Consider the following 25,076-nt stretch of genomic DNA (forward strand, 5'->3'; position numbering starts at 1 on the left):
GTAACTGTGAACAATGTGACCAGTGATCGGGTTCACACTATTGTGCTGGTTTGCACTGTGAGCGCCATGGCCACCATGCAGCACGAAGGGGAGAGCCCAAAAAAATAGTTTGACCATGCTGAAGTATATTGGCAATTGTGCAATAATCCATGTAACTTGGGCAGTCTGCAAGGCGTGACCAAAACAACCTCAAGGCGGGGCAAACGTAAAGCATTTACCAATGACAGCAAGTGATTTTTGAAAGCCCTCAAATGAGTGAAAGTGATGGGCTTGACATGGGCATGGTTTAAAGCCCACATCACTTGCGCGCTCGTCCTAAATGGGAGTGTTAAACTGTTATGTAGCTCAGACAGTGCAGATAGTAGTGGACGAGGTATGAGATCAGCCACCATGATCCTGCCATTCTGTGTACATTTGCTATGGGGACTTTTTTTTTTTTTTTTTTTTAAACTTTGAAACCCAGGAACTAATGAAAAATTTGGACCAGCTAAAAAAGCATTTCTGATGTGCGCCCGAGCAGACTGTGCAATGACCCCATGGCACACCTAGGGATGAGGTGGGTTTGCACGACTTTATCCTCATCAGTGGTGCAATAAAGTGTCCTGGACAGCAGGATTCAGCTTAACTGAACGTAGGCCACTGGCTTGCAGCTTGTGTGGTTGAAGCAGCACAGATTAATAGGTGTGTGGTATATTATTTATATTTATCTATCAGGTTGATGACCAACTGCTTGGTCGCATATTCTGAAACAATGACATACTCTGAATCCAGCCTTTCCTGTTCAACAAAATGTGAAATAAGGCCCTTATTTGACCCGGATATGCCTGGCTGACATGCATCTTCTGAAATAGAGATAAAACAAGGTCAAAGAGTAGTTTTTGGGAGACTGATGGTGACAGGACTTCCCCCAACCTTTGGCTGTGTCCTGTATTTTCATGTCATTGGAGGGTGAAAAGGGTGAAAAGCAAAGTTATCATTTACCGTGCTAATTTTTAGCAGGGTTGGAGGGTATTAGGATACGATTTTATTTTTAGAAAATCTAAAGTTAGCAAAAAATAAGAAACAAAATATACATGAGCATTACACTGGAGGCTCTCGGATGGTGTATGCCCACCGATATAGGCTTTTGTAGGATTAGCTCAAACTCAGCTTCTATCAGCAACAAAGACATGGTTATAGAAGAGATTATTTTCACCCCATTCCTCCCTGATGGAGCACCTTGTTCCACAGTGTCAAGTTCAATAGTGTGTCTCTCCAATCGCTTTAGAAATGCAGATTGTACTATCCCTGAGAAGGGCTAAATTCCTTTCTAGCCTTAAGCAAAAAGAGTCTGGTGCAATCCACACTACATGCATTGCTGGACAAGACCAGTGGTTCTTAACTTTTTGACTTCTGTGAACATAATCATAACTGGAAACCGTGGAACCCACTGGATCGTTATTGGAATCCAGGAACTCCACTGAGTCATTAGCGCAATCTAGGGACCTGGATCAATTAGCCTGAACAATTTCCATGATCTGAACCAAAAACAATATACATAACACGTAATTATCCAGCAGTTACACAAATGATTACATATTTTATTTAATTCACAAATATTTAAAAAACAAAATTGTACATGTTAATGGGAAGATTGGAGGTTTTTTTTTATTCAATCTAGAGCCAACCATCTCCTATGCTATATTGTTTGATGCACTTGCACTGCTCCCATAAATCAATCCAATAAAACTAGTTTGAAATTTTACCCTCCAATTTCCTTCCGGTTTACTGAACATTCAAAATTTTACATTTTGCTTCTTTATTTATATAGACTTTATTATTCTGTTAACATTATTTTATTTTTAAAGGAGTTGCGGATCCCTCGCAAAGTGAACATCCAGGGGTCCCCAGACTACAGGTTATGAAATGCTGGACTAGACCATTCTGGCACAATCTTGTTAGGGATGGAATTATGACATCTGAACCTTGGTGTTAGTGGGGCAGTGGCTTCCCCAGCAAAATTAAGAGATTGGAACTTTGGTGTCTCGCCTAGACGGCGTAGCACAGCTCTCGTGATAAAAAAATAAATAATCAAAATTGCACTACCTGATGGGAGTTAACGCAAGTGACCGCTACAGTACCACTGCAACATTTTGGTTTAACTTTTTTATTCTTTTCTGAAAAAAACATACCATCGCTTGCGACCCACATGTCAGTCAGGAGTACTTGAAGATGCAAATGTGAAACAAATTTATAACAAGTAAATAATACAATAATGCAAATTCCTCCTCCCAACAAACCCAGCCCCTGTGGATTGCTATGTTAGCCTTAGAATGTGATAGCATATACATGATAACTAAACTCAGTGAGGGGTAAAACAGCTTTTACCACACAGGCCTTAAGTGTGTATATAATTTAAGATTTGGGGTGGGTAGTGGTATGGGGTGGTAGGGGCATTTGTATGGTTTAGGCATGGGTGGGAAGGATATTCTTAGGGTTTAGGGGTGGGTAAGGGTAGAGGGTGACAAGGATATTTTTAGGGATGGATCGGGGTATGCGGTGGTAAGGTTAGCTTTTGGGTTTAGGGATGGGTAGGGATATTTACCTCTGAGGAATCTGAGATTTCCTGTCTGGTCATTGGATGCCCAGGAAAACTAACCCTGGATTCCTTGTAATATGAACACCAAAAGCTAAGTTAATTTTAAATTAGGACAGTTCCCAGTATCTATATCACAATCATAACAAGTGTGTAAGGAAAACCACAGCCCTGCACTTCCACCAGGGATGTGCTAGTTCTCGACTTGACCCACGTAACAATTTTATCTGGTGTACGATACCAATGTGAGGATTTTATAGTGGAGCTCTCTAATTTTTAATATCACATAGAAGTACACGGTTCCGAAGACGAGAGGTCCAGCTAGGACCCCTAAAGTAGATACAGGTCAATCTAGGCACTTCTATATGTAGAAGCGAAGGCCCTCACACTCCCAAATAGGTGACATTCTTCATCCTTGGGCCTGCTCCTCATTGGACTGGCGCTGCAGGGTCCAACGGGCCCCGCAAGGGGGCTCTTTGCCAGAGATCTTTAGAATGATGCCTTTTGATTGAGCACAGAGATATACTAGCCCTGTGGATAAAGGAGGTAAGGGACTGGAAGGTGAATGTTAAAATTGACTATAGAACCCCTAACCTTATATGTTTATTATATCTATTGGGTCTGTCAAGATTAAAAACCAAAAAGCGGAGTGCAGCCAGAAATAATGCTCTTGTACTCCCTGTGAAAGAATAAAAGGGAAGAAGAGTCTTCTCTTCTATCCCTTCTTGCAGGTCAACATGTTTCATGCCTCAAAAAAGTCTCTACAGATCAAGTGGTGTTGCATCAGGACCAACAACTATGGCCTAGTCCTCATTAGAAGTGCATCTGTAACTGTGAAAAAAGAAGTGGGGGGGACTTACGTGTTAGCCTAGATACCCTAAATTTAAGGTGGAGCTGAAAAAAACAAATATGTAAAATTCATGAATACAATAATCGAGTGACTTGACGTCAAAGGTACACAGTGATAGCATGCACCCACATCTGGTGGGTTTGTGATGTCCCTACCATGAAACTCATGCACAGAGCAACTCCATTGCTTGTATTATTGTTCAGAAACATATCTTACCCTACTAAAGTAGGGACAGGGTCCCTTTGGGAGAAACTGACTATTGGACTACTGCAAAACTATAATGGCAAAAATGTAGAAAGTCAGATGTGTCACGCTATGAAGACTAACAATAATTGTCATCCATAACTACAGTGAAGCATACCTAAATCTTCAAAAGATGTCCTCATTTGAGCAATATCCAAAGAGACAATAAGTGCATTGTGTAGTGTGTCACATGCATAGGACCCGTCAGGAAACAGCCCAGTGGACCATGGTTTATGTAGCCAATAATATTTTGACTGCCCACCGATGGCATAGCCGGCGGTTCTTATTATTGTGCCGGCCCAAAGGTATTCAGTGAACTTGTTTTTAATCACCCTCTTTGAACAGCACAATCTGTGGGGATAAAATGAAGACCGATACGCCTGTTGCCATAGATCATCAAAACGGCGGTCCGGATTTTCCCTTAGTTCATATCAAGTATTGTTAGGTCTACTCTTATCTATAAATTGACAGCTCCCACCAAGTGTTAATGGATGAGGTGCTAGACGTTATGCACAAATTACACATGGTGAAAAAAAAACAGTATTGAGGGCCATCGAAGCATGATGTGTCTCTATAATGGCCAAGAGGGCCCAGAAAATTACAGAACGTACAGGCCCTCCTTACTTCTCTACGGCTATCCATGTGAACCAGGTACAGCAAGTTCCAGCAAGACATATAATAGTCATGAAGTGTCAGCCCCTACCAAGTGTTGTAACCCGGGACAGACCAGTCTGGTTTTGATTGTGCTTAGTGAAAAACAAACATGAAAGGTTGTCGAGGTGCGGCATGTCCCTATGATGACCCTGGCAGCTTAACTATATTGACAATTAAGGCACGCTAATCTCTTCTTGGTCGTGCTTAATAAAAACAAAAAGGCAATATGAGAGGCCATCCAGGTGTGGTGTTCCCCTCTGATAGCCCCGGGGACCTGACCATGCTGACAGCCAAGACCTGCTGTTCCAATTGTTTGCTCATACTTAATGTAGACACACACCATAAGAGGACACTGAGGTACGGCAAACCCCTCTAATGGCCCCAGGAACCTGCCCATGTTGTGACAAGGTTGGGAGAGAAACACAGAAGGAGGACCCTTAGTAGAAAAAACATTTGCTCCACATAAAACATAGCAAACTACGAGACCATCCCATAGTTTTGTCTTCAATCGTATAGCCAGTGCCCCCAGGGGTTTGCCCTTCAATTAGAAGTAGTAGCCCACTGAATATAAAGTATTCAGGAAACCTACCCATTGATCTCCACCCAGAAATGATCCAGCATCAGGCCAAAGGGTATTTAACTAAGAAGAATTTCTCCTGATTGACAGTGAGCGGTGGGAAGCTAGACCGCTAACCATATCGTACAGAAGGGTATACAAAATGGAGGACATGTTGGAGACAGAGTCAAGGCAGGAAAGGATATTGCCTGGTTGTCACATTTCATTAGTAAACAGAATCTTAATGCAAAATGTAAAGATGTGGGTGTAATACTCCACGAGTCACGGGGAAAGGGGCCTGCGTGAACTGCTAAGAAAAAACTGAAACCCATTATTAGAGTGTTGGAAGAGGACAAAACACAATGAACAATGGTATGCAAATATATATATAGTGGTAAGCAAAAAAATACAGAAGCACATTGAAAAAGTGCAGTCCATAAGATATCCATTAGATATGTAAACACACAACGTGTTGACTACAAGGTCAAAATGTAACCATGGAGAGCCCCTCCTGATTGGTTTGTCAATAGTGAAGAGCTGGAATGCTAACTATGATAGGAAAGTGCATAAACAGAGGGTACAAACTAGAAGACATGTTGGAGGTGGAGACAGGGACGAAGAGAAGTTTCATCTAGTAATCATGCCAAATTCAGGATCTGTATGTAACTAGTAAAAAGCGGGCTGAGAATGCGTCCTCCATGTAACATACGGATCAAAAAGAGGAAAAAAAAAAATCTCTGGAAGGAGTGTTTGACTCTGGTCATTAAAATAAATGATCAGAGGAGAACAAAAAAATCATACAAACAGACAACCATTTAGGAAATGCAGTCCATTGGATATCATTGTTTAGGCCTGTGAGATGGGTTTTAAGTCTGAACACCCACTTTTGATCAAGTTCAAACAAATATTGTGGAGTGCATGCTGATTCATAAAACGCTTCTAAGGCGGCCCACCTTAGTCATTAGGGCAGTGGTTCCCAAACATTTTCGACCCACGGCTCCCTTGATCTATTGGCCACTGGCTGCGGCTCCCCATTATGTTACTTTTTGTTGGCGGTTGGGGGATGTAAGCCTGGCCTAGGGAGTACATCCATTTTTCTCCCTGAAAAGAATTGGGATGACGCCAATTAAGGTATTGTAATTCTATATATAACTGTAAAAAATAAAAATGTAACAGTAGTTTAATTACAGCATGCATAGGGTTTTTTAGTAAGGGGAAAATATTGGTTGACGGTAACCCTAGTAAAATGGGCAGGTCTCATTTTTATGTAGTTATAACATAACTGTTTAAATATTGTGAAATGTAGAATCCCTTTAGTTGTGTTTAACCACCAGAGGGCGCTCAAGGACAAAATTAAAAAAGAGCTGCTACAACTGAGTAGTTTTATTTTGTACGAACTGGCCCAAGGGCTATAAATAGCTCAGTGGTTCCCAAACTGTGTGCGGCGCCCCTGGCTAGTTTTGATGGCGCACCAGCGAGCCGCGGCGCACAGATTGGGAACCACTGCATTAGGGGTATGGAACTTTTCAAAGAGGTGTGTGTCTGGTGGTAGACCGTGCACATCTGATATTGCTACGGTGTTCGCCGATTTTTATTTTAACTGGTCATCCCTATGTGTCTCAAATTACAGGGATAGTCAACTGGGTATACACAATTGCGGGTGTTACAATTAGCGTTTTTCCTGGCCCCTGTCCTAAAAAACGAAAGCATACATTCAGATGCATAGCATTGGCAATGGTCATGTACAGATGCCTCATAGCAATGCACTGGAAAGCCCCGGCCGCCCCCGGGATTGACCTGTGGCGTGCTGAGCTGTTGCGGTGGGCCAAAGCTGAGGCGCAGACACTGCAGCTCCTGATGGACAAGGGGATCCCAGCTAAGGGTTTAAACACTTGGAACTCCTTTGTGAAAACCATAGAAAGCAAAGACGACGTGCGTCCTCCATGAATATCTCACGAAACGTTAACCCCCGAGAGTAACTGATAACAGTTAAGTTAACATAGCTATACACCAACACAAGAACTACAAGGACGCCCCCGACAAATGAGCTCCCCCCTTTGGTTCCCTGCTGGCCCCGAGTGGGCGTGCCGTGCGGTGCGTCTGCTGTCCCCGGGGTCGGCCGCTGGGGAGGTGACGGGGTCAGAGGCCTATTTTCCTCCGTGCTCCCTCCCTGCTCACCTCTTCCCCCCCCCCCATTCCTCCGCACGCACTATCTGGGTCCCCGCTCCTCCGTCCCTTGCCCTGGGTCTTCCTAAACACCCCCCCCGTTCGTAGATTCTCACTCCTTCAAGGTTGATTAGACTAATGCTCCCCCCGGACCCTGTCCCTCCGGCCCGACGCGCACCCGTGGGAATGCTGCCGCAGATACATGGGCGGGCGCTATCGACTACACCTGCTCGAAGATGTTTGGGGTGACGGGTGGGGGCAGTGCAGAATGTGCCATTACTTGCATTGTAGCATGATCAACTGTATTTCTTCTTTAGGTTTATTCGGTGTTTAATATAATAATAAAAACATATTAAAAAAAATTAGTGTGTTTCCTAAGTTGCCATCTCCCTGTGGGTTGCAGGTTTAAGTGGTCCATCTTCTTTGTAAGAGGGCGTACATTGCAACTGCCACATGGGAAGTGGCCCTGCACAGTAGGGAGTTGCCATAACGTCTGTTGTGTTTCAAGATGCAAACTTTTTGGGCGAGTGAGAACAAGTATGTCTTTAATGTTCTTAGTGTGCTTAAATGCAAAAAGGTGTTTTGGAATCTCATTGCCTCCACTAGCGAGAATGGACCAATGCTTGTTGATAATTTTCTTAAGTTCATTGGATACAGGTGTAAAAGTGGTCACACATGTCAGTCTGGTTTTGAGACGTTTTGGGTAGGAAGTCAATAGACTCTCCCTGTGGTTGTTTCTTTCTTCCTTCCAGGCGGAGTTAGTAAGTCTCAATGGGTAATGGGTAATGTCTGGCAAGTAGTTTGACTCATGTCATCTGCTTGATTCTCGAAAGTGTAAATCTCGCTACAATTACGCGTAAGGCGAAGGAACTGATAAGGTAAGTTGTTCCGTAATGCTCTTGGATGATGGCTCTCATAAAGGAGCAGAGTGTTACGGGCAGTTGCCTTAAGGAAGGTTTTTATAGTCAAAATCTACCTTGATCAATGGAAATCAAGAGGTCAAGGAAATACATTTCTTTGGTTGAAACCACAGCTGTAAATTAAAAAAAAAATATCAAGACCATTAATCCAGTTCACAAAGGGTTGTACATCTTGTGTATCTCCAGCCCAGATAATAAGGATATCATCAGTGTAGCGTTGCCACGACCTGATATGCTGTGAAAAAGGGTTGCGATTATTAAGAATGAACAGTTTTTCAAAATGAAACATGTGCAGATAAGCCAGACTTGGGGCAAAGGTACTGCCCATAGACGTTCCGTGTATCTGATGATATAGTTGGTTTTCAAACTGAAAGAAATTCTCTGTCAAAGCTATGGTGGCACAGTCCATTATGAATTGGATGGGTGTTGTGAAAGGTCAATCAGATGTAAAAAGCACATCTTTGACTACCCTAAGTGTATCTGCTTGAGGTATACTTGTGTAGAGTGATTCTACATCAAGGCTGATCAAGACGTCAACAGGGGCCCCCTCATTGATGGTGCTAATCAGATTGAGCACATCCTTGGTGTCCTTTAGGAAGGTCAGTGTTTCCTTCAGAATGGGTTGGAGAAAGAAATCACAACATTTCGATAGGGGTTTCAGTATGAAGCCTATCCCAGAAACAGCAGGTCGGCCCGGAGGAGGCAGCGCCTTTTTGTGAATTTTAGGGAGGCAAAAAAAATCCGGGCTACATGGTTGTCAAGTTAAAAAAAAAAAAATCCACTCATTTGCTTCCGCTTCTTTATTCATGGTCTGTTTTTTCTCCTGCAGTGTTAACGAGGTGTCCTGGGGTATGGGACGGTAGAAGGCGGTATAACTCAGCAGGCACAGACATTCTTGTTGATGTGTAGCTGTATCCAATATTACCAAGGCACTGCCTTTTTCTGCGGGTTTAATGGAGATATCAGGGTATTTTGTTAGACTATACAAGGCCTCTCTCTCTGTAGAGAAAATATTCACAAATGTGCATTTTGGACGTAGTTTATTTACATCACTTAGGACAGCTTTTTCAAAAGTTGAGGATTTCACATGGCACCATGTTGGCTGAAGGGGTAAATGTGGAGTGATTCCTTAAGTCAATATCTCCTGAAGAGGTCTGGATAGGTTTGTCTTGAAAAAACGAATGAAGGCGAATTTTCCTAAAAAAAAAAAAACTGTGTGAGTTCACAGTGAAGACGGATAAAAATCTGTCTGGGGGTGGGTGCAAAGCCAAGGCTCTTGGTAAGGGCCTGTTTCTCAACATCGGTTAGTGCCTGTTGGGATAAACTGACCACTAGGATGTTTTGTTCTGGCCCTGCCCTCTGCTCCTGGTCACAATTTGTGTTTCTTCCTTAAACCACTGTACGTGTCTCCATCTTCCTCTGTGTCTGCCTCATCCTCTGCCCCAAGCTCTGCCTAAAAAAGGACTGCCACATCAGGTGTTGGGGGTATGGAGGAGGAGGTATATTGTAAAATGGTTGAGGGACGTTCCTCCATTCCTCATCCATACTCCAAACATCAGAAGAGGAAATATTACTGTAAGCTCTAGGTTTTCTGTGCGGAGGTCCAGAATCACCTGAGGAGCGCAACTGCATCTTTTTAGTTGTCTTCCTTAGTGTAGGGATAGACCTCTTCCTGACTAAACTTGGTGATTTTTTTTGTAATTTTGTTAGTTTTTTGTTGGATAAGGTATTTCTTTGACTCATTCAACTCTGTGTTGATCTCTGCCAAGCAGTTCTTGCATGTTGTCAACGTAACTGCAGCTTTTAGTGTACTTTCTGCCATATTAAATCACTCATTTTTATGCTTTGAGCCAATATGCAAGACTGAACACAGAGGAGCTCCCAACGTTTGAAAGAAATGTTCCCTTTGAGCTTCCTGTCCCAAAGTCTTTGACCAGGTGTTTCCTCAGACGCGAAATCTCTCCCAGTGCTAGCGATAAAGGGGCTCTAGTCCACTACTAGTAGCACTGAGAAGATTGCGACATCTATAGAGAGTACACTGGAGAACATATAGACAGGTCCTGAGAGTAAAAAAAAGGGTTCAAGAGGTCATTCAGAAGATGGGAGGAACATCCTCACAGCTGAGTGGTCATATTAGGGGTCTAGAACAACGTTTCTTAACCTGTAGTCCGCTCTATGGCCTCTTACCATTATTTTCTGTCAATACTCATTTTACTGTAAATTATCGTTTAAAGATGGTTCCTCCTACAAGGAGGATAGTTTCATCGAATAACAAAGGTGTATTTTACTGCGTGTTCAAAGTATCAGATATATTTATTGATTTGTATTATTATGTGTTAAGAAACATTTTTAATTAAAAGCTGATAAGCTAGTTTAAGGTGAAGCACGTGTGAATGTGCACAGTTAATTTTGTATTCATACATCCTCCAACCGACTAGCAATCATTTTCTGACTTAAACAGTTTTTAATGCAAACTATTTGCTTGAAAAAGCATAAATATCTGCTCACTTAGAGAGCCAGTATTCTATTAATGTATACAAAGGTAGACTGCCTTAAGTCCTTTTCAGTCTCCTGTGTTCTCCAATCCACTGCTTTACATGGGAAGGCACACAGACTCCAAGCACCTACACTTTTTTGTAATGGAAAGGGAACAAGCCTGCACTTTTCAAGAGGGGACATGCTTTCACAGACCGAGCAGCACTTCCTAGTAGGCAGCATGTACCCTGACATAATGTCATGTATTACTAACTTTTATGCAACTACCTTCACTGTCACCTTTTCACACAAAAATCCTGCATCATCTCCAAATAGATCCATGCCAAGCTTAAATCCTGCCGTGTGCAAGTCTGAGGCCAATGTCAAATTATCTACAGCTTATGTCCCACCACTCCTGCTTGGAGCTTCGATTCCACAGGATTACCTATTGATTTGGGAATATGATACAAGCCTAACACCAGTGTGTCATATTTAAAGAGGAAAATAGATGAGCAGAGTTCTTATATTGTGCATTTGTTTGTGTATTTTTTGTCTATTATACTTGAAATACAAAATCGTAGAAATATCTTGAGATTTCAGTAATGAACCATGGAGTGATGGGTCGGGCGGCATTAAGAAGCAGTCGCTGCTATTCCTAGGGGTGGGTCGGCAGGCGGGGGTGGGAGTATGGGGGAAGTGGAGGCATTAATAAATGTAAGTTTATTCAAATAAAACAAGTAAAAATAAAAATAAAAATAAACATACCTTCTCCACCGCACACCTTTCCTCTCTCCCCCAGCGTCACTCCAGGCACAGGCTCCCAGCCTGCCGTGTGCCAATCCTGATGCTGCTCGCTGCTCAGAGCAGACTGGGAGCCTGTGCAGGCTCTCTCAAGCCCGGCAACTGTGTTTTGTCTCTAAGGGGTTCCTTCCCATCAAGTAGCCTGGACAAATCTGGAAAATCCTATACAGCACATGAGGGTACGCTTGCATTAGCACTTAACTGTTGCCAAAGTGCGTGCCATAGTATTTGACCACTTATCAGTACTGGTTTCGAAGGAGCACAAGTGTCCCTGACAAGTTCATAGAATGAGTTCTTCACCCGGTCTGGGAGACTAATGGCACCAGGTATGGTCATATCCCGCAAAGTGTGCATCAACGCTTCTGGCGTTCTGAAGGGTTCAGATAAATCCAGGCATCTGTGGATATGCAGGGTAGGGGGGCAGTTACCAACCTTCAAGTCATCTATCCTACTATGCATTGCAACTCCAAATCTGACATATCCAACGAGTCTGAATCTTATCCAAAGAGCTTGCCACAAAAAAAGTCAAACTTCCGGCAGAGTGTCTGCAAGAGGCTGGTAGCCAACCACCATTACCCACTCTCCAGCAACTCTTAAGATTTCCACCATTTGAACTATTAATTGCCTTTGTGCCTCACTAGCAACCACTTTAGTTTTAGTTCACACAGAGTTAGAGTTTACCTTGGTATTATCTTACTCAACTACCTAATGAGCTGATCTATCTGTGCTTGAGTAATGGCTGTGATGAAGGCCAGACATAGGCACTGATATCTATATCCTTACAAGTACAATGTGTTACCATTTCCCAATCACAGAACCATTTTACCTTGATTTGATCTGCCAGCCACATCTTAGTGGGTGGGGCTAAAAATGCAGGATTTTTGAATGAGGTATGTACTCCCTCCAAGTAAGGACTATGAAGAGGAGGAGTTGAACCTAAGTAAAGAAGAGTAGCAGTGGCTGCAATTGCAGTTGAAGGTTATACAGGTGATAGGTGCTGGTTGATCAAGGTTCGGTCACCATGCTCAGTTAGTGGTGAATTAGGTTATCTTCTGCAAAGACAAGCCTTTTAATTCACGGAGAGATAGTTGAAGTAGATTGCCCTACCATGACCCTTTGTATTTCCTGATAAAGTTGTTATACATTTTGTCGGTGGGGGTGAGCTGTGTGTACAAATTTAAAAATACAAAGTTTCAATGTTGCTGCAATCGTCACCAGTGGAGTAACCCTACTTACATGAATGGCCATTGTTGGAAATGATAAACTGCTCAGTCAAGGACAAGTTGTAGCCCACAAGCTCAATGGGCAGGAGAGTGGAGTCGTACTGCAGAATGTCATTGTGAATGTCAATCGGAGACTGAAAAATCCCTCCACAAAATGGATAATGTTTGTGCCAATGTTCCTCTCCGTCGGGACCTATGAATACAAGAAAAATAATGTATAGTTAAGAAAGGAAGCAACAGAGGTTGACAGCAGCAAGACCCACTAGGACCAATGTCAATGTCCTTCTCTGCCTCCTGAGGATAAACCCACCCTACATAGCCACAGGTTTATCTATGCTTATGTAGTACTATTGCTGACAAGTCAGTCTTTTTATGAATAAACATACAATTTAAGCCCTCCTAGTCCTGCTTATACAAGTTATTCTATGTGGTAACCTTTTCTATGACAAGTTTGAAATATTTTTCTTTCTCCTCCTAAATAAACCCCCCTTGTAATCTAGTTTTAAGATAACTTGCCCACTGAAATAAGCTACCTATTGCAGATTCCTGATAATCTTAAAGGGGCATCCACTGGAGAGAAAAACTGTTCTTTATCCAGCCACTGTATAACCACCAAGCAGCAACAGTAAGCATTCTAGAGCGCTGCCCTGTTTGATGTCTGCAGAGGTTTCGAGACATATTGTGACATCATTTACTAAATGTTCCCTTTAAATAAATCTCATTAATTTCCACCTTATCTAATCCTTCCTGCAAAATCACGATTTATAGTAATGGTTTCTGCAGGACTAACACAGAATATTGAAAGGGTGCAATGTAGGTTCATGAATATTCTATGTGAAAGGCTGGGAAACGGGGGATGTTCACTGCCCTGGTGGGACAGCCTTTAGTTTGTTTGTCAAACAGTACATGGTCTCATCCTACCTCAAACACAACTGACTCTGATCAAAAAGAAATCTAATATTCCATCAGACTCACATTGGTTTATTGGCTAACCTGGATTCAATGACATCATACACTTGCACACCAAGAAGGGCACGCACAACACCAGCTGACCACGTTTCTTCTACTGCAGAACCAGTGCAAATTCACTAGTAAGTCATACTTCCACCGTCTCAGAGACATTTACTAGGTTGGTCTCTGTGGTACCAAAGTAAAGACGCCTATCTTTACTTCCAAAACTTGCATTCACAGGACTATCTAGCAATGTAAAGACATACATGGACAGTGGCTGCTCGATCTGTATGGAAAGGCGGCTTCCCACAGCCTTCGATCGCTCTATAGGTAGCTTTGTCGAGCCAGTTGAGACCTTGTATAAAGTAGCTGGTGTGAAAGTTGTGTCTAAACACAAGTAGTGCAGTACTACACTAGTACAATAAACCTCCAACCAGGACTTAACGGATGTCTCAAAATATAAACATAGGTGCAGTCAAAACAGTAGCCAAACCATGAAAATAACAAGTAAAAAAAGCAGCAAAATAACACACAGAAATGTAACTGCAATACTAGAACAATGTATATCGTTCACAATAACTGATCACAATTGCCTTGCATAATGTAAAGAATGCATAGTCTCGCATTCCTCCAACAAAAACAACGTAACTCTTTAAACGACTGTTCCTTTTCCATAACCGATCACACCAGAAATATTAGAAACGTGGTTTACTGCCTTACATGATGCATTCTGGGAATTTTCTAACACAATGGAATCAAGGATATCAGCATTCACAATGATCTACCCAATGTAAAATTAATTTAAAAAAAAAAATTGTTGGAAAATAAACAAATAAATAAAAGTTATGGGCTTCCAAATCCATGCATCTCTCCCAGTTAAGCGTAAGGATCCTTTAACCCTCAGGTTCATTGATGTGTTAGTCCACAGGCTCAAGGACACACAAGAGTATCACGCAGGCCCTCTTTAAACTGTGCAGATCTGGCCAAAACAATGATCGTGGACAAAACAATGCACCACAGCACGGAAACCGCCCTCATCGCATGCACTGACGACATCAGGACCAAAGTCGACAAAGGCGAGACCGTCGCACTCATCCTCCTAGACCTCTCCGCAGCTTTTGACACAGTCTGCCACCACACACTCCGCACACGCCTCCACAACATAGGAATCCGCCACAAAGCCTTATACTGGCTCTCCTCCTTCCTCACCTACCGAACCCAGAAAGTCCGCCTCCCGCCCTTCCACTCCAACAATACCAAGATCACCTGCGGAGTCCCCCAAGGGTCCTCTCAGCCCCACACTCTTCAACATCTACATGATCCCCCTAGCCAACATTCTCCGAGCACACGGAATCACCATCCTCTCATATGTAGATTACACCCAACTCATCCTCTCCCTCACCCGCAACCCCACCATCGCCAAAACCAACCTACACGCCGCTCTCCTAGACACCGCCAACTGGATGACCACTAACCATCTCAAGCTCAACTCAAACAAAACCGAAGTCATCATCTTCGGCCCCAACAAAACCACATGGGACGCCTCCTGGTGGCTCACCGCCCTAGGCCCAGCACCCACCCCGCAACCCACGCACGCAACATCATCCTCGACCCCGCCCTCTCCATGACAGCAAATCAATGCTCTAACCTCCTCCTGCTTTCACACACTCCGCACCCTAAAATAATCCTTCAAATGGATCCCCCCAGAGACAAGAAAGACAGTCACCCACGCACTCATCAGCAGCAGACTGGACTACGGCAACGCCCTCTACGCCGACACCATACTCAAACTCAAACGCAAACTCCAAAGAATCCAGAACACAGCTGCACGCCTCGTCCTTGGCCTCCCCGACACGAACGAATCTCACCACACCTCAAATCCCTACACTAGCTCCCCATAGACAAGAGAATCACATTCAAGATCCTCATCCACGCACACAAATCCCTCCACAACACCGGCCCAACCCACCTCAATGAAAGAGTAAACTTCCACACTCCCACAACCAACCTCCGATCACGCGACCTCGCCCTAGCCACAGTCCCCCGCATCCAGCACACCACCACAGGAGGCAGGTCTTTCTCCTACCTCGCCCCCAAAACCTGGAACTCCCTCCTCACCGACCTTCACAAAACAAAAGACCTACTAGTCTTCAGAAAGAACCTCAAGACCTGGCTGTTCGACCAGTGACCCTCCCTTGCCCGTTCCCCCCCCCCCCCGAGCACCTTGAGACCCTCACGGGTGAGTAGCGTGCTCTACAAATTTCTTTGATTGATTGATTGATCAACCAGGTGCTGTCCTCTGCATTGCAAGGTAGGATGAGGAGACCTCAAGTGTGGCTTGGGGACATCTTTTCCAGCTCCCAGGTTGTGAAGGCTGGTGATGGGCATGTACTCTCACCATACAACATAGAGGCTAGTGCACAGTGGGAAAGGTCAACTATGGTACCAACAAGAGAGGACTACCACAAAGGTAAACAAAGACTACAAAACAAGTGTTGATATGGAGTGCACTTGCAATGCAGTGCCACCACTCTGTCGTCCAGAAGCAGCCATATGGCAATCACTGTCAGTGCAAAGTTTGAATCCAACCAGGTTCTCCAGTTACCCTCCTCAGGTGGGTGGGAAGGCGAGTCTTCCAGTTCTCTAAAATTTCAACGTGATGGCTGTTATGTAAGTGACACTAGGCAGATACAATTACCAGGGGCCTGCTCTACTAGAAAACCTTGAGCATGTCTCCAAAACCTGGAGACAAAAGAGCAGGAAAGAAAGAAGAATAAGAGGAGCGACGAGGCTGTGCTTTTGGTTTCTCCTCGGGCAGCAACCACCCTCTGTCTTGCACTCATAGCTTTAAACAAACAACTTCTGTGATCCTCTAGCAGGGGTCTCCAGCCTTTTTTGTAGTAAAAGCTACCTATGCTGGAGAAAATCATCCAGAGCTACAAATATTAGAATTTTAATACTTACCACATCAGATAAGTTTACATGTTTGTTTTAAAAATAAAACCTTTTCAGTTTATGTAGGCTTGGCTGCACACAGGAGAGCTACTTATAGGTAGCATGAGAGCTACCAGTAGCTCACAAGCTACTTGCTGGAAACCCCTGCAAGGGTAACCACCAGCAACAGGTGGCCCAAATGTATTCAGAACCAATCTTCTATCTGCAATCGACCCATTGTTCGCAGTCATTAATTATTGCAAAACAAATTTCACATAAAAAAAATAATAAACCTGAAGGGACCCAGTCTGCCCCAGGTCGCTGGACTTAAATTACAAGCTTGCGAGGGGTGGCCAGTAGGCATCGCACCTGTGTGCATGGTTTTGCTCTCCTCTGATCTTGAACTGGATTAGATGTTCTCATTAATATTTCTCTCTCCATGATGGGTCTGGTTCTGTGTATCCAGAAGTGCAGAATCTAGTCAAACACAGCCTGCAACCTCGACCCACTACACTGATTGATTTTTGCACCATTTCATAGACTATGTCTGAAGGTAAAATCATACCTGTACTTGTCACCGGCTGTATTCGGTCACATGTGCTTACAGGATTCGCCTTATTCCTAGGTCCTGCAGTTACACAAGAATTCTTCATTTTTCTGGGATTTTTACTTTCAACATTGATGGTGTTAAAATACACTTGTCTCTAGTCAAAAGGTTTTGTTAAACTTTCGGCTATTGGAAAACACATGCCTGAAAGGAAGGCTCTGAACCAAATTTATAAAAACCACGTGGCTCTTCCTAAAACACTTCCTGATTGGACAGCAGCATCTGAACCAGGAGCAGGAGGGGAAACACACAGGGCCGGTGTCTTCAAGCAATCATCCAACTTCTAATTTGTGCAGCTCATATTAATTACAATAATACTGCACAATCAGGGGAAGCTGCCAAGGTTGATGTTATTTCCAGATAAAACCAAAAGGCATGTTCAGAGGCCACCCCACCCTCCTCCAGCAAGGAAACAGCTCTGAGGGCTCTTTGTCTCTGCTCACACTGCTGCAAGGAGCAGCACTTTCTGCTCAAAAGCACAATTGTGCCCTTGTTTAAATGCCATTTTAAAGGCCCAAATGAAGGAATTGTTTCCATTGATGGAGTTCAGCATGTGAAACTGGCCCTCCTCCCCCGGACAAGCAATATAAATAAAGGCATGGTGGCAGTATTCAGCCACCCATCTGCGAGTCGTGGGGACGAGATTTACAATCATGATTGTATTCGTAACCACATGGGAAAAAAGCAAAATAAATCATACAGATAGTTTAATCCAAGTAGAAACAAACTAGTGGCTTTCATTATTTGAGGTCAAGGGATAGACATAAGAAGTTTGATAGAGCCGTTGCACACGTCAGTGCTGTGCAAAATGCGCAGCAAAGATATTCCAGTACTTAGGACCAGTCCGGCCTTCCATTAATATGTACAATGCCTGGCTGATCACGTTGAAGAAGACATTCAGAGAACTGCCTGGTGGAAACATCAAGTTGGACAAATAAAAAAATATACACACACACACACATTAGAAAAAGTGTTTTTTGTTTGGCGTCGTTTGTTAAAATTTCCCAAGAAAATACAATGCTCACTTCAGCGTCTGCCTGGAAATTTTCAGGGTGATCCGTCAAGTGGAGGCTGAGAAAAAAAAAAAAAGGGGGGGGGGGGGGGGGCAAAATGCTTTTTTCCCCCCTGCAATTGTCCATAGGGATTTTGAACAGCAATAGCACTTAAACCACTTGACGGAATTACACCAAATCCGGCAGAAAGGTATCTCTTGGTCAGAAAGCGCCATTTTTGTTTTTTTTTGGTGTAAATTTGTTCAGTAGTTCTAGAGAAATTAAATAAAATCCAAATTTGTATATACAGGGACACGAAGCCTTCACAAACACTTCCAATCTCGTGCCATTTTTGTTTTTTTGGTGTAAATTTGTTCAGTAGTTCTATAGAAATTAAATAAAATCCAAATTTGTATATATAGGGACACGAAGCCTTCACAAACACTTCCAATCTCGTGTAGACACTTCCAGAGCAAAAAAAAGCATTTTAAATGATTTTATTTTTACTTTTTTTTTTTAGGCGGACGTTGTGGCAGATGCAGAGAAAATTAAAAACATTTTTTAAAATAAAAGTGCGGGCTCCCACACTTGTTTCTGTGAGGCTCCCAGGTGTGCCAATCCCTGCTGCGCACGGTCAAGGTGGTTATAGGGGTTGGCACACCTGGTTATAGGGGTTGGACGCAGGGCTTGGCTACAAGCCAGGCTTGTGGCCAACTGCCGCAGCACGCGGCCAAAGGCTGTGTGCAGTGTTGGCTGGTTTAACATATTAATGAAAACAAAGGTTACAGGGACATTATAGTTGGGGAAAATAGAATTTAAAAAAAGCTTTACAAATTCACTTACAAAAACCAAAGGTTATAGGGACGTTATAGTTAGATTCTGAATTTACTCGCTACATGAACCACCTTTGGAAAAAGTACTAACTGAAGTGTCCAAAATGAATCAGTCTTCATAATTGCAGGAGATGAAACACAGAATCCCAACCAACTAAAGGACTGCTCAGATTCATTATCAGCCATAGTGATGGGCAACACCAAATAAGAAGTCATATGAAAACACTGGCACTTACTCAAAACCTTTTTTGAAGTCCCCAAAAAGCAAACAAAAACTTTCTTCTACAAACCTTGTGGTATTTGAGCCTACCACAACTACTACAAAAGCACATGATATTCTCAAGTGGGTTAAAAAACAAACACAGAATATAAACTTGAATCAATTTCAGCGCCGGAGACACTGAGTAGCTATGTGCTCTACAAATCCCCTCATTCATTCATCAATTGCAGTATTACCCATGTCATCTACATAACTGAATGCCACTGACACAAAATATATGTGAGAAGTACTACCAGCTAATTAAAGACCCAAATCCAGGAACACTATAGAAACATACATAGGTCAGACACATACCAAACTTCAGTTGGTGGAGCATTTCTTGCAGCACCATGAACATAACCAAAACTTTAAGTTCACTAGTATAAACAAATTCCGAAAACGATCAGACGACGTGAGCTAGAGCTAAAACTTTGAAGAAGGTAGAGCGAGTTGATCCTCAGACTAGACGCAGTATGCAGCTTGATCAATAAGGAAGCAGACATGTACTTTAAGGTCCACTGTAAATAAAACTAATTCATACACATAGGATCACAGCAAATATGAATATTATAAATGAGAATGTGGACACACGCTCTCTTTACCAACTCAGTATCTTAGAATATCACCCTAGACCCTCGCCCAGAGTATCAACTGTAGCCAGTACAAGCACACCAGCTATTAATGACTGAAGCCCATATCATTCACCCCCTACCCCCTTAGTAAAGTCTAAGACAAATCTCAACAGTATTCAGGAGAAGAAACCGGACGGCACCCTTGTGTGCTGTTTTTACATAACAAGACCGGATTTCTCAGTGTGCTTGCATCCCTTCCCCACTGAACCCCAAGCAGTATCAAGGAGACAGTACCAACTGTAGCCCTACTGTTTCTCAGTATTTCTTTCCCTATCTAAGGCTGCTATTAACCGGATGTATATTTAGTCTACAAGTGTTATAAGTATTATTTGTAAGTTTACTCCTCTCAAGAAACATTCAAATTGTATCAGGAAAAACATATGCTAAATTTGTGCTAGCTTTGTATCCGAAAAGTCACATGTGTGTTACTTTATGTATGGGCATAAGTTTCCAATTTTTGTTGTTGCACAACTAAGATCCATATTGAATCCCGTTCCTCTCTTATGTCTTAATCCAAGTCTTTATTTACCAGTGCTATGTAAACCAATGCTATGTAAACTGTCGACCTTTGCCTATCAGTGCATTCAAAACTGGACATTTCCTCCACTCTTTTTTTAGTCTCATGCAGCGCTTAATTTGAGCGGGTGGTTTGTGATGCTCAGCACCAACACTGGCACTAATGAAAGTCCACCACATGGTGGTTCTGTCTAATTTTGAGATAAGCAAAACAGTTGCTTAATGATTCAATATACATTACAAATGACCCACCCAAGCCCTCATTCAGCTTTGGGGGGCTTGGAATAGCCAGAACTGTCACACTTGTAGGATTGTGAGGGTTAGTAGCTGTGTTGGCACTGCCATTGGCAGTGCTGGCAGGGCCAATGGATGGTACAAGCTGAGGTGACCTCCTGACATTTTTACAAATTAACCACTGGTCTCATGTACTATTGTATTTTCTTTTACATCTTAGTATTTTCTGAAATTATACAACCGCAAAATAGGTACCTATGGCCCTTCTAATGTTTAGTCAGTTCCTTTTTCCTTACTCTTCCTTTAATAACCACAACTTCTCTTTTTATATATTCCCTGAGGGAAGTCATACCTTTTACTTCCTTTGCAACCACCTACAAAAGGGGAAAAATCCTAACTTCTACGAATCTTGGAGGCATTTATTGAGTTTATCTTTAACTTCAGGTACAGATAAACTGACCCCCCCCCCTTTCATCTTCCTCTACTCACTTATTCAGCAGTAACAACCTCTATAGGTCCTTTGCTGTAGGAGTGTTGCAATTTGACTCCCACCAAAGGAAACACAAGGGCCTTATCTCCTCTTTACTCCATTAATTGGCTACCTATACAACCAATATCTTATTCTTACAAATATGTTCCCCCTGCGGTAGGTAAACCGTCCCATCACTCAACATGTCCTACGGTATAACTGGTCCGAATGATCTTTTTAACCAAAGAAATCAGCCCTAAATATGATCCACTAGGGACAACAGCATCTGATGGACAGAATATAGAACCCAGCTCTAATGAGGTTACACATATACATATTCTGTATACTATATAGGATGGGATGGTCCATATCAGATTTATCAAATTATGATCAGAATAGTTACTACCCTCGACCCTTCTTCTGACTGCAGTATCACTTAATATTCTCAATCATGCTTACCGCCGAAAGGGTTACACTATAGATTTCCCCAAGACCCGCCTGTACTCATGTAAAAACCGGTCAGTGACAATCCCAACCTCTAGACACTCATACCAGCTCAATCATGCATGTATTTTTTGACAAGACAAAACCTTTTCTTCAATAATAATTGGCTATTTGAAACCATTTTGGTTTCCTTCTGACATTTGTTTATGAGGGTCTCTTCACTACATACCACAGGAGGACCACGTTACATTAGTATTCTACTCACTTGTACCATCACTTAAACAATACAAAGGTTCTATCACGTTATTAGAGTTTATGACATAATATTATTCACAGCTTTAAATAAGTCCAGGGCCTGTTCTCTACGATGGGATGAAACTTATTGGCTGTCCAGCTGCTCCCTATGATGCTTGTGTCAACGTGAAGGAAGCCATAGCCAAGAAGCACGAACATGAAATGTCAACATGCTCTTGCTCTAAAACAGCATGTGATGCATTTGTACGAGTTAACATCATATTGATTCGCCAATACCATAATGTAAAAGAATGGGCAAACAGAACCTAAGGGGGGGAAAAGTATTCCTATCAACTGTCTACCTTTTGTGCAATAGGAGGCCCCACCTTTTCTTTGTGAATGCATTTTTCACCACCATGTTCTATGTATAAAGCTCCAGCTTTAGGCGTTGCATATTGCATAGGGCTGCTGGGCCTATCCAAGGACTGGTTTATAGGGCAATCGGGCAATCTGGCAGTGCCCGAGGGGCTGCTCTAATAGGTAATTGTGAAGCTGGGGTTTGGGGGCCTGTTTTATCGCCAGGTGGGACGGTTTTTACTGTTGATTTCCCTTGGTATTACCACAAACATTGCCTGTAGCAAGCACAAATGCATGAAGTCTCTCTTACCTTGCCAAACACCAATATAAATTGTCTTTAGAGCTTAACAACTGCCCTATTTACGAATTTGGGCTACTTTTTTAGCTTTCCGATTCACTAATGAGGGGCACTTTTTCATTTTGATGCCTAGGTCTATTTTCTGTTGTAGTCAGAGACTGGGTCTATAATTTACTTTTATATTTTATTTACACAACTAATGTTCCTTTCATGCTACACCTTAGTTTCAGACGTGTCTGCAACAATAGACAGGCTAGTATGCAAAATGTGTACAGCAAGGAAGGCAGAGTGCCTTTACTGCAACACATCTAATGTAGAATCACAATCTGTCCTTTTAGGAACACTTTAAAGGTCTGCAGACAGAAAGTAAATTACAGCCTTACAATTTAGTTTTTTCTTTGCAAGCTTATATAGTGCAAACTCGACCCAAACGTTTTGGAGGCCTCTACACGAGCATTGGTTACATTACACAGGGACACATTTATTTTTGTAGGCACTGGGATATTACGTGAGTTTACCAGAATCACAGGAAGTAGAGCCACGACTCAAACCCGGTTCCTCAATCCCATAATCAGCAGCTCTGGCCGTTACGTCACATCCTATTTTTTTATTTGACTGGTGAGTAAAATAGAAATGTAAATAATACATTCTTATTGCCTTAAAAAATAGAGCTAGATTGCAGTCTCTACTTGATTAGCTAGGGTTAAATATCTGCCTTACCTTAAACTGCTCTGCAACACAGGTAGAAGGCAAGACCTAAAGTGAACAAAGTTCCATTACTATAACTGTCAAATGGTTTTACTAGTGTTGGCAACCATATTTACAGTCTTAGTAGTGTTCGTAATTGGAGTTCAGTTTTTCGATCCTGCCTAGGCAGCACATGCGCCGTCTCTTCGAGACATGCTGCATCTACTGTGCGCTTGCAGCCCGCCTATTGCTTCTAATTTGTTGCTTTGTGTGTCCTTCGCAAAGGCTTGCTTCTGTGTGGTTAATGTTGGAGATATGACCCCCTTTTTTTGTGTGTCAACCCTGCCCACAGAGCATGCCCCTGTTGGATGAAGGCTTGCCCTTTTGTGCATGTAGGTTTGTTGAAGCACACTACTTTTCATTTTGTTTCAGCCAGTGTATTTGAAATGTTGGCTTTTCTTCCTGTACGTATTCACTCATCCGGATTGCTGTGTGTTTGAAATGTTGGCTTTTCTTCCTGTACGCCTTCCCGGTTCCGCAGTTCCAAAGTCAGCAGCACTGTGTTACCCCACATCTTCTCTCTAAATATTGCTTGGCACAGGCGTCATTATGTTTGGCTGGGAGCGAGCATACGGATAGGATTGGCTAATGGTAGTTTTCATGGCATGTTGCGCCTTGGCCGGATGCAGGCTGTCTGTTGTGCAGACTGTGCTACCATTATATTGCAGGGAGGAGGGCTTTAGGGCCGTAAGGGGTGATGGAAGACTGGCTATATAAAGAGCTATAAACGTTTCATAATCTGTAGTGCTTGAGGTGGCGGTTGTCCTTGTTTAGGTACCTATATAAGCTCTTTCCACTATCAATATTTAAGCATCTTTGTAGTCACGTTAGTTGTGATGCATCTTTCGGCCATTCCTTATAAAGGGTACGCCTTTAAGGAAGGCCTGTACTAGTGGTTTTCTGCATTTGGTAAGATTTGAAACATTTAAAACAACACAGGATGGGATTTCGCAGTGCCTAGTGTCTCAAGGCGCTGCTAGAGGAGTGAGGTGTTCAGTGTTCCTACTATGAAGATGTGAGTTGACCCCGGACCTGGATCATGTTACTATGCTGCTGCAGACCTGGGGTGGACTTATTCACGCTACAGTCACCACACCATCTGTGCATTTTTATTTCAGGCAGTATGCTGTTTACAGACATGTACAAAATTAAGGAAAATTGTAACGGTTAAACCAAAAACATACTGAAACCATTAATGAGCAACATATATTTAAATTGTCTTTTTTGCAGGCATGGGGAGAACCAATGCTGAGACTCGAACCCTGTTCTCCAGTTCAAAAGACGACACCTCTGTATGTTATTCCACATCCTCTCTCCAAATACTGTAAGTTGCTTGGATTTCCAACTTGTACGTGGCTGACAGTGTCAGTGCATTTGGTCACAAGATGGCATGTAAAATAATCATTAATTAACTCTGCTCTTGTTTTTACAGTGCGCTATATCACCCACACGCACCCCAATGACTGGCGCACATATTTAGCTAAAAGGGGTTTTGTCTACCATGAATGGGTGCACTCTGTTAAACCCCTTAAGCTTCTCTTCTCATATTAATTGAGCTGATCATATTGGGCAAATCAGTTTGCCTTTGATGTATTCATAAATGGGGACACCTTGACTGCTTGGGGGACTCGTAGTCCCAGGAGGCCCTGGACACAGGAGAAGGGGCTGCACCAGCATCTCCTGTGCCAGTAGCGCTACAAAGCTCTTTAGCATTTTCTGCGCTCACCAGCCTGTTGCTGCTTTGCCATCAGTAAGGTGGTGTGGAACTCGTAGTCCCAGGAGGCCCTGTACACAGGGAGGCAGGGCTGCACTAGCATTTCCCTCTTCCTGGCACAGATGTGCACAGGACGGGCCCGCCCGTGGCCTAGTCTTTGCCCAGGAGTATCCCACACCGCAGGTGATGGCGAGGCGCTTTTAGCACTAGCGGCGAAGGCTACTCCCTCGTGTGCCTGTAAGAGCCAGGAAGAGGCAGGGTAGGGCCACCCCACTTAGTCCCATTTTTGGGGTGAATCTGGTCATCTTCTGTTCGGTATGCCTTTCTTCTCTGGGCCCTGATCTTTACACTGGTCTTGTTCCCCACCCCACCTGCCTGTTTGTTCATCTGCC

The 25,076-nt window shown here is 43.0% G+C and overlaps 1 protein-coding gene across 2 annotated transcripts in view; it reads right to left on the bottom strand.

Annotated features, from left to right (window-relative positions):
* Window positions 1–25,076, bottom strand: part of CA12 (carbonic anhydrase 12) — a 177,407-nt gene that overhangs the window by 67,566 nt on the left and 84,765 nt on the right. For both annotated transcript variants that reach the window (XM_069222014.1, XM_069222015.1), the window contains exon 3: window positions 12,477–12,656. In XM_069222014.1, coding sequence (XP_069078115.1) covers window positions 12,477–12,656 — 180 coding nt within the window. The remainder of the gene's footprint in view (window positions 1–12,476; window positions 12,657–25,076) is intronic.

The sequence above is a fragment of the Pleurodeles waltl genome, chromosome 3_1, assembly GCF_031143425.1.
Source record: "Pleurodeles waltl isolate 20211129_DDA chromosome 3_1, aPleWal1.hap1.20221129, whole genome shotgun sequence".
NCBI classification, from domain to species: Eukaryota; Metazoa; Chordata; class Amphibia; order Caudata; family Salamandridae; genus Pleurodeles; species Pleurodeles waltl.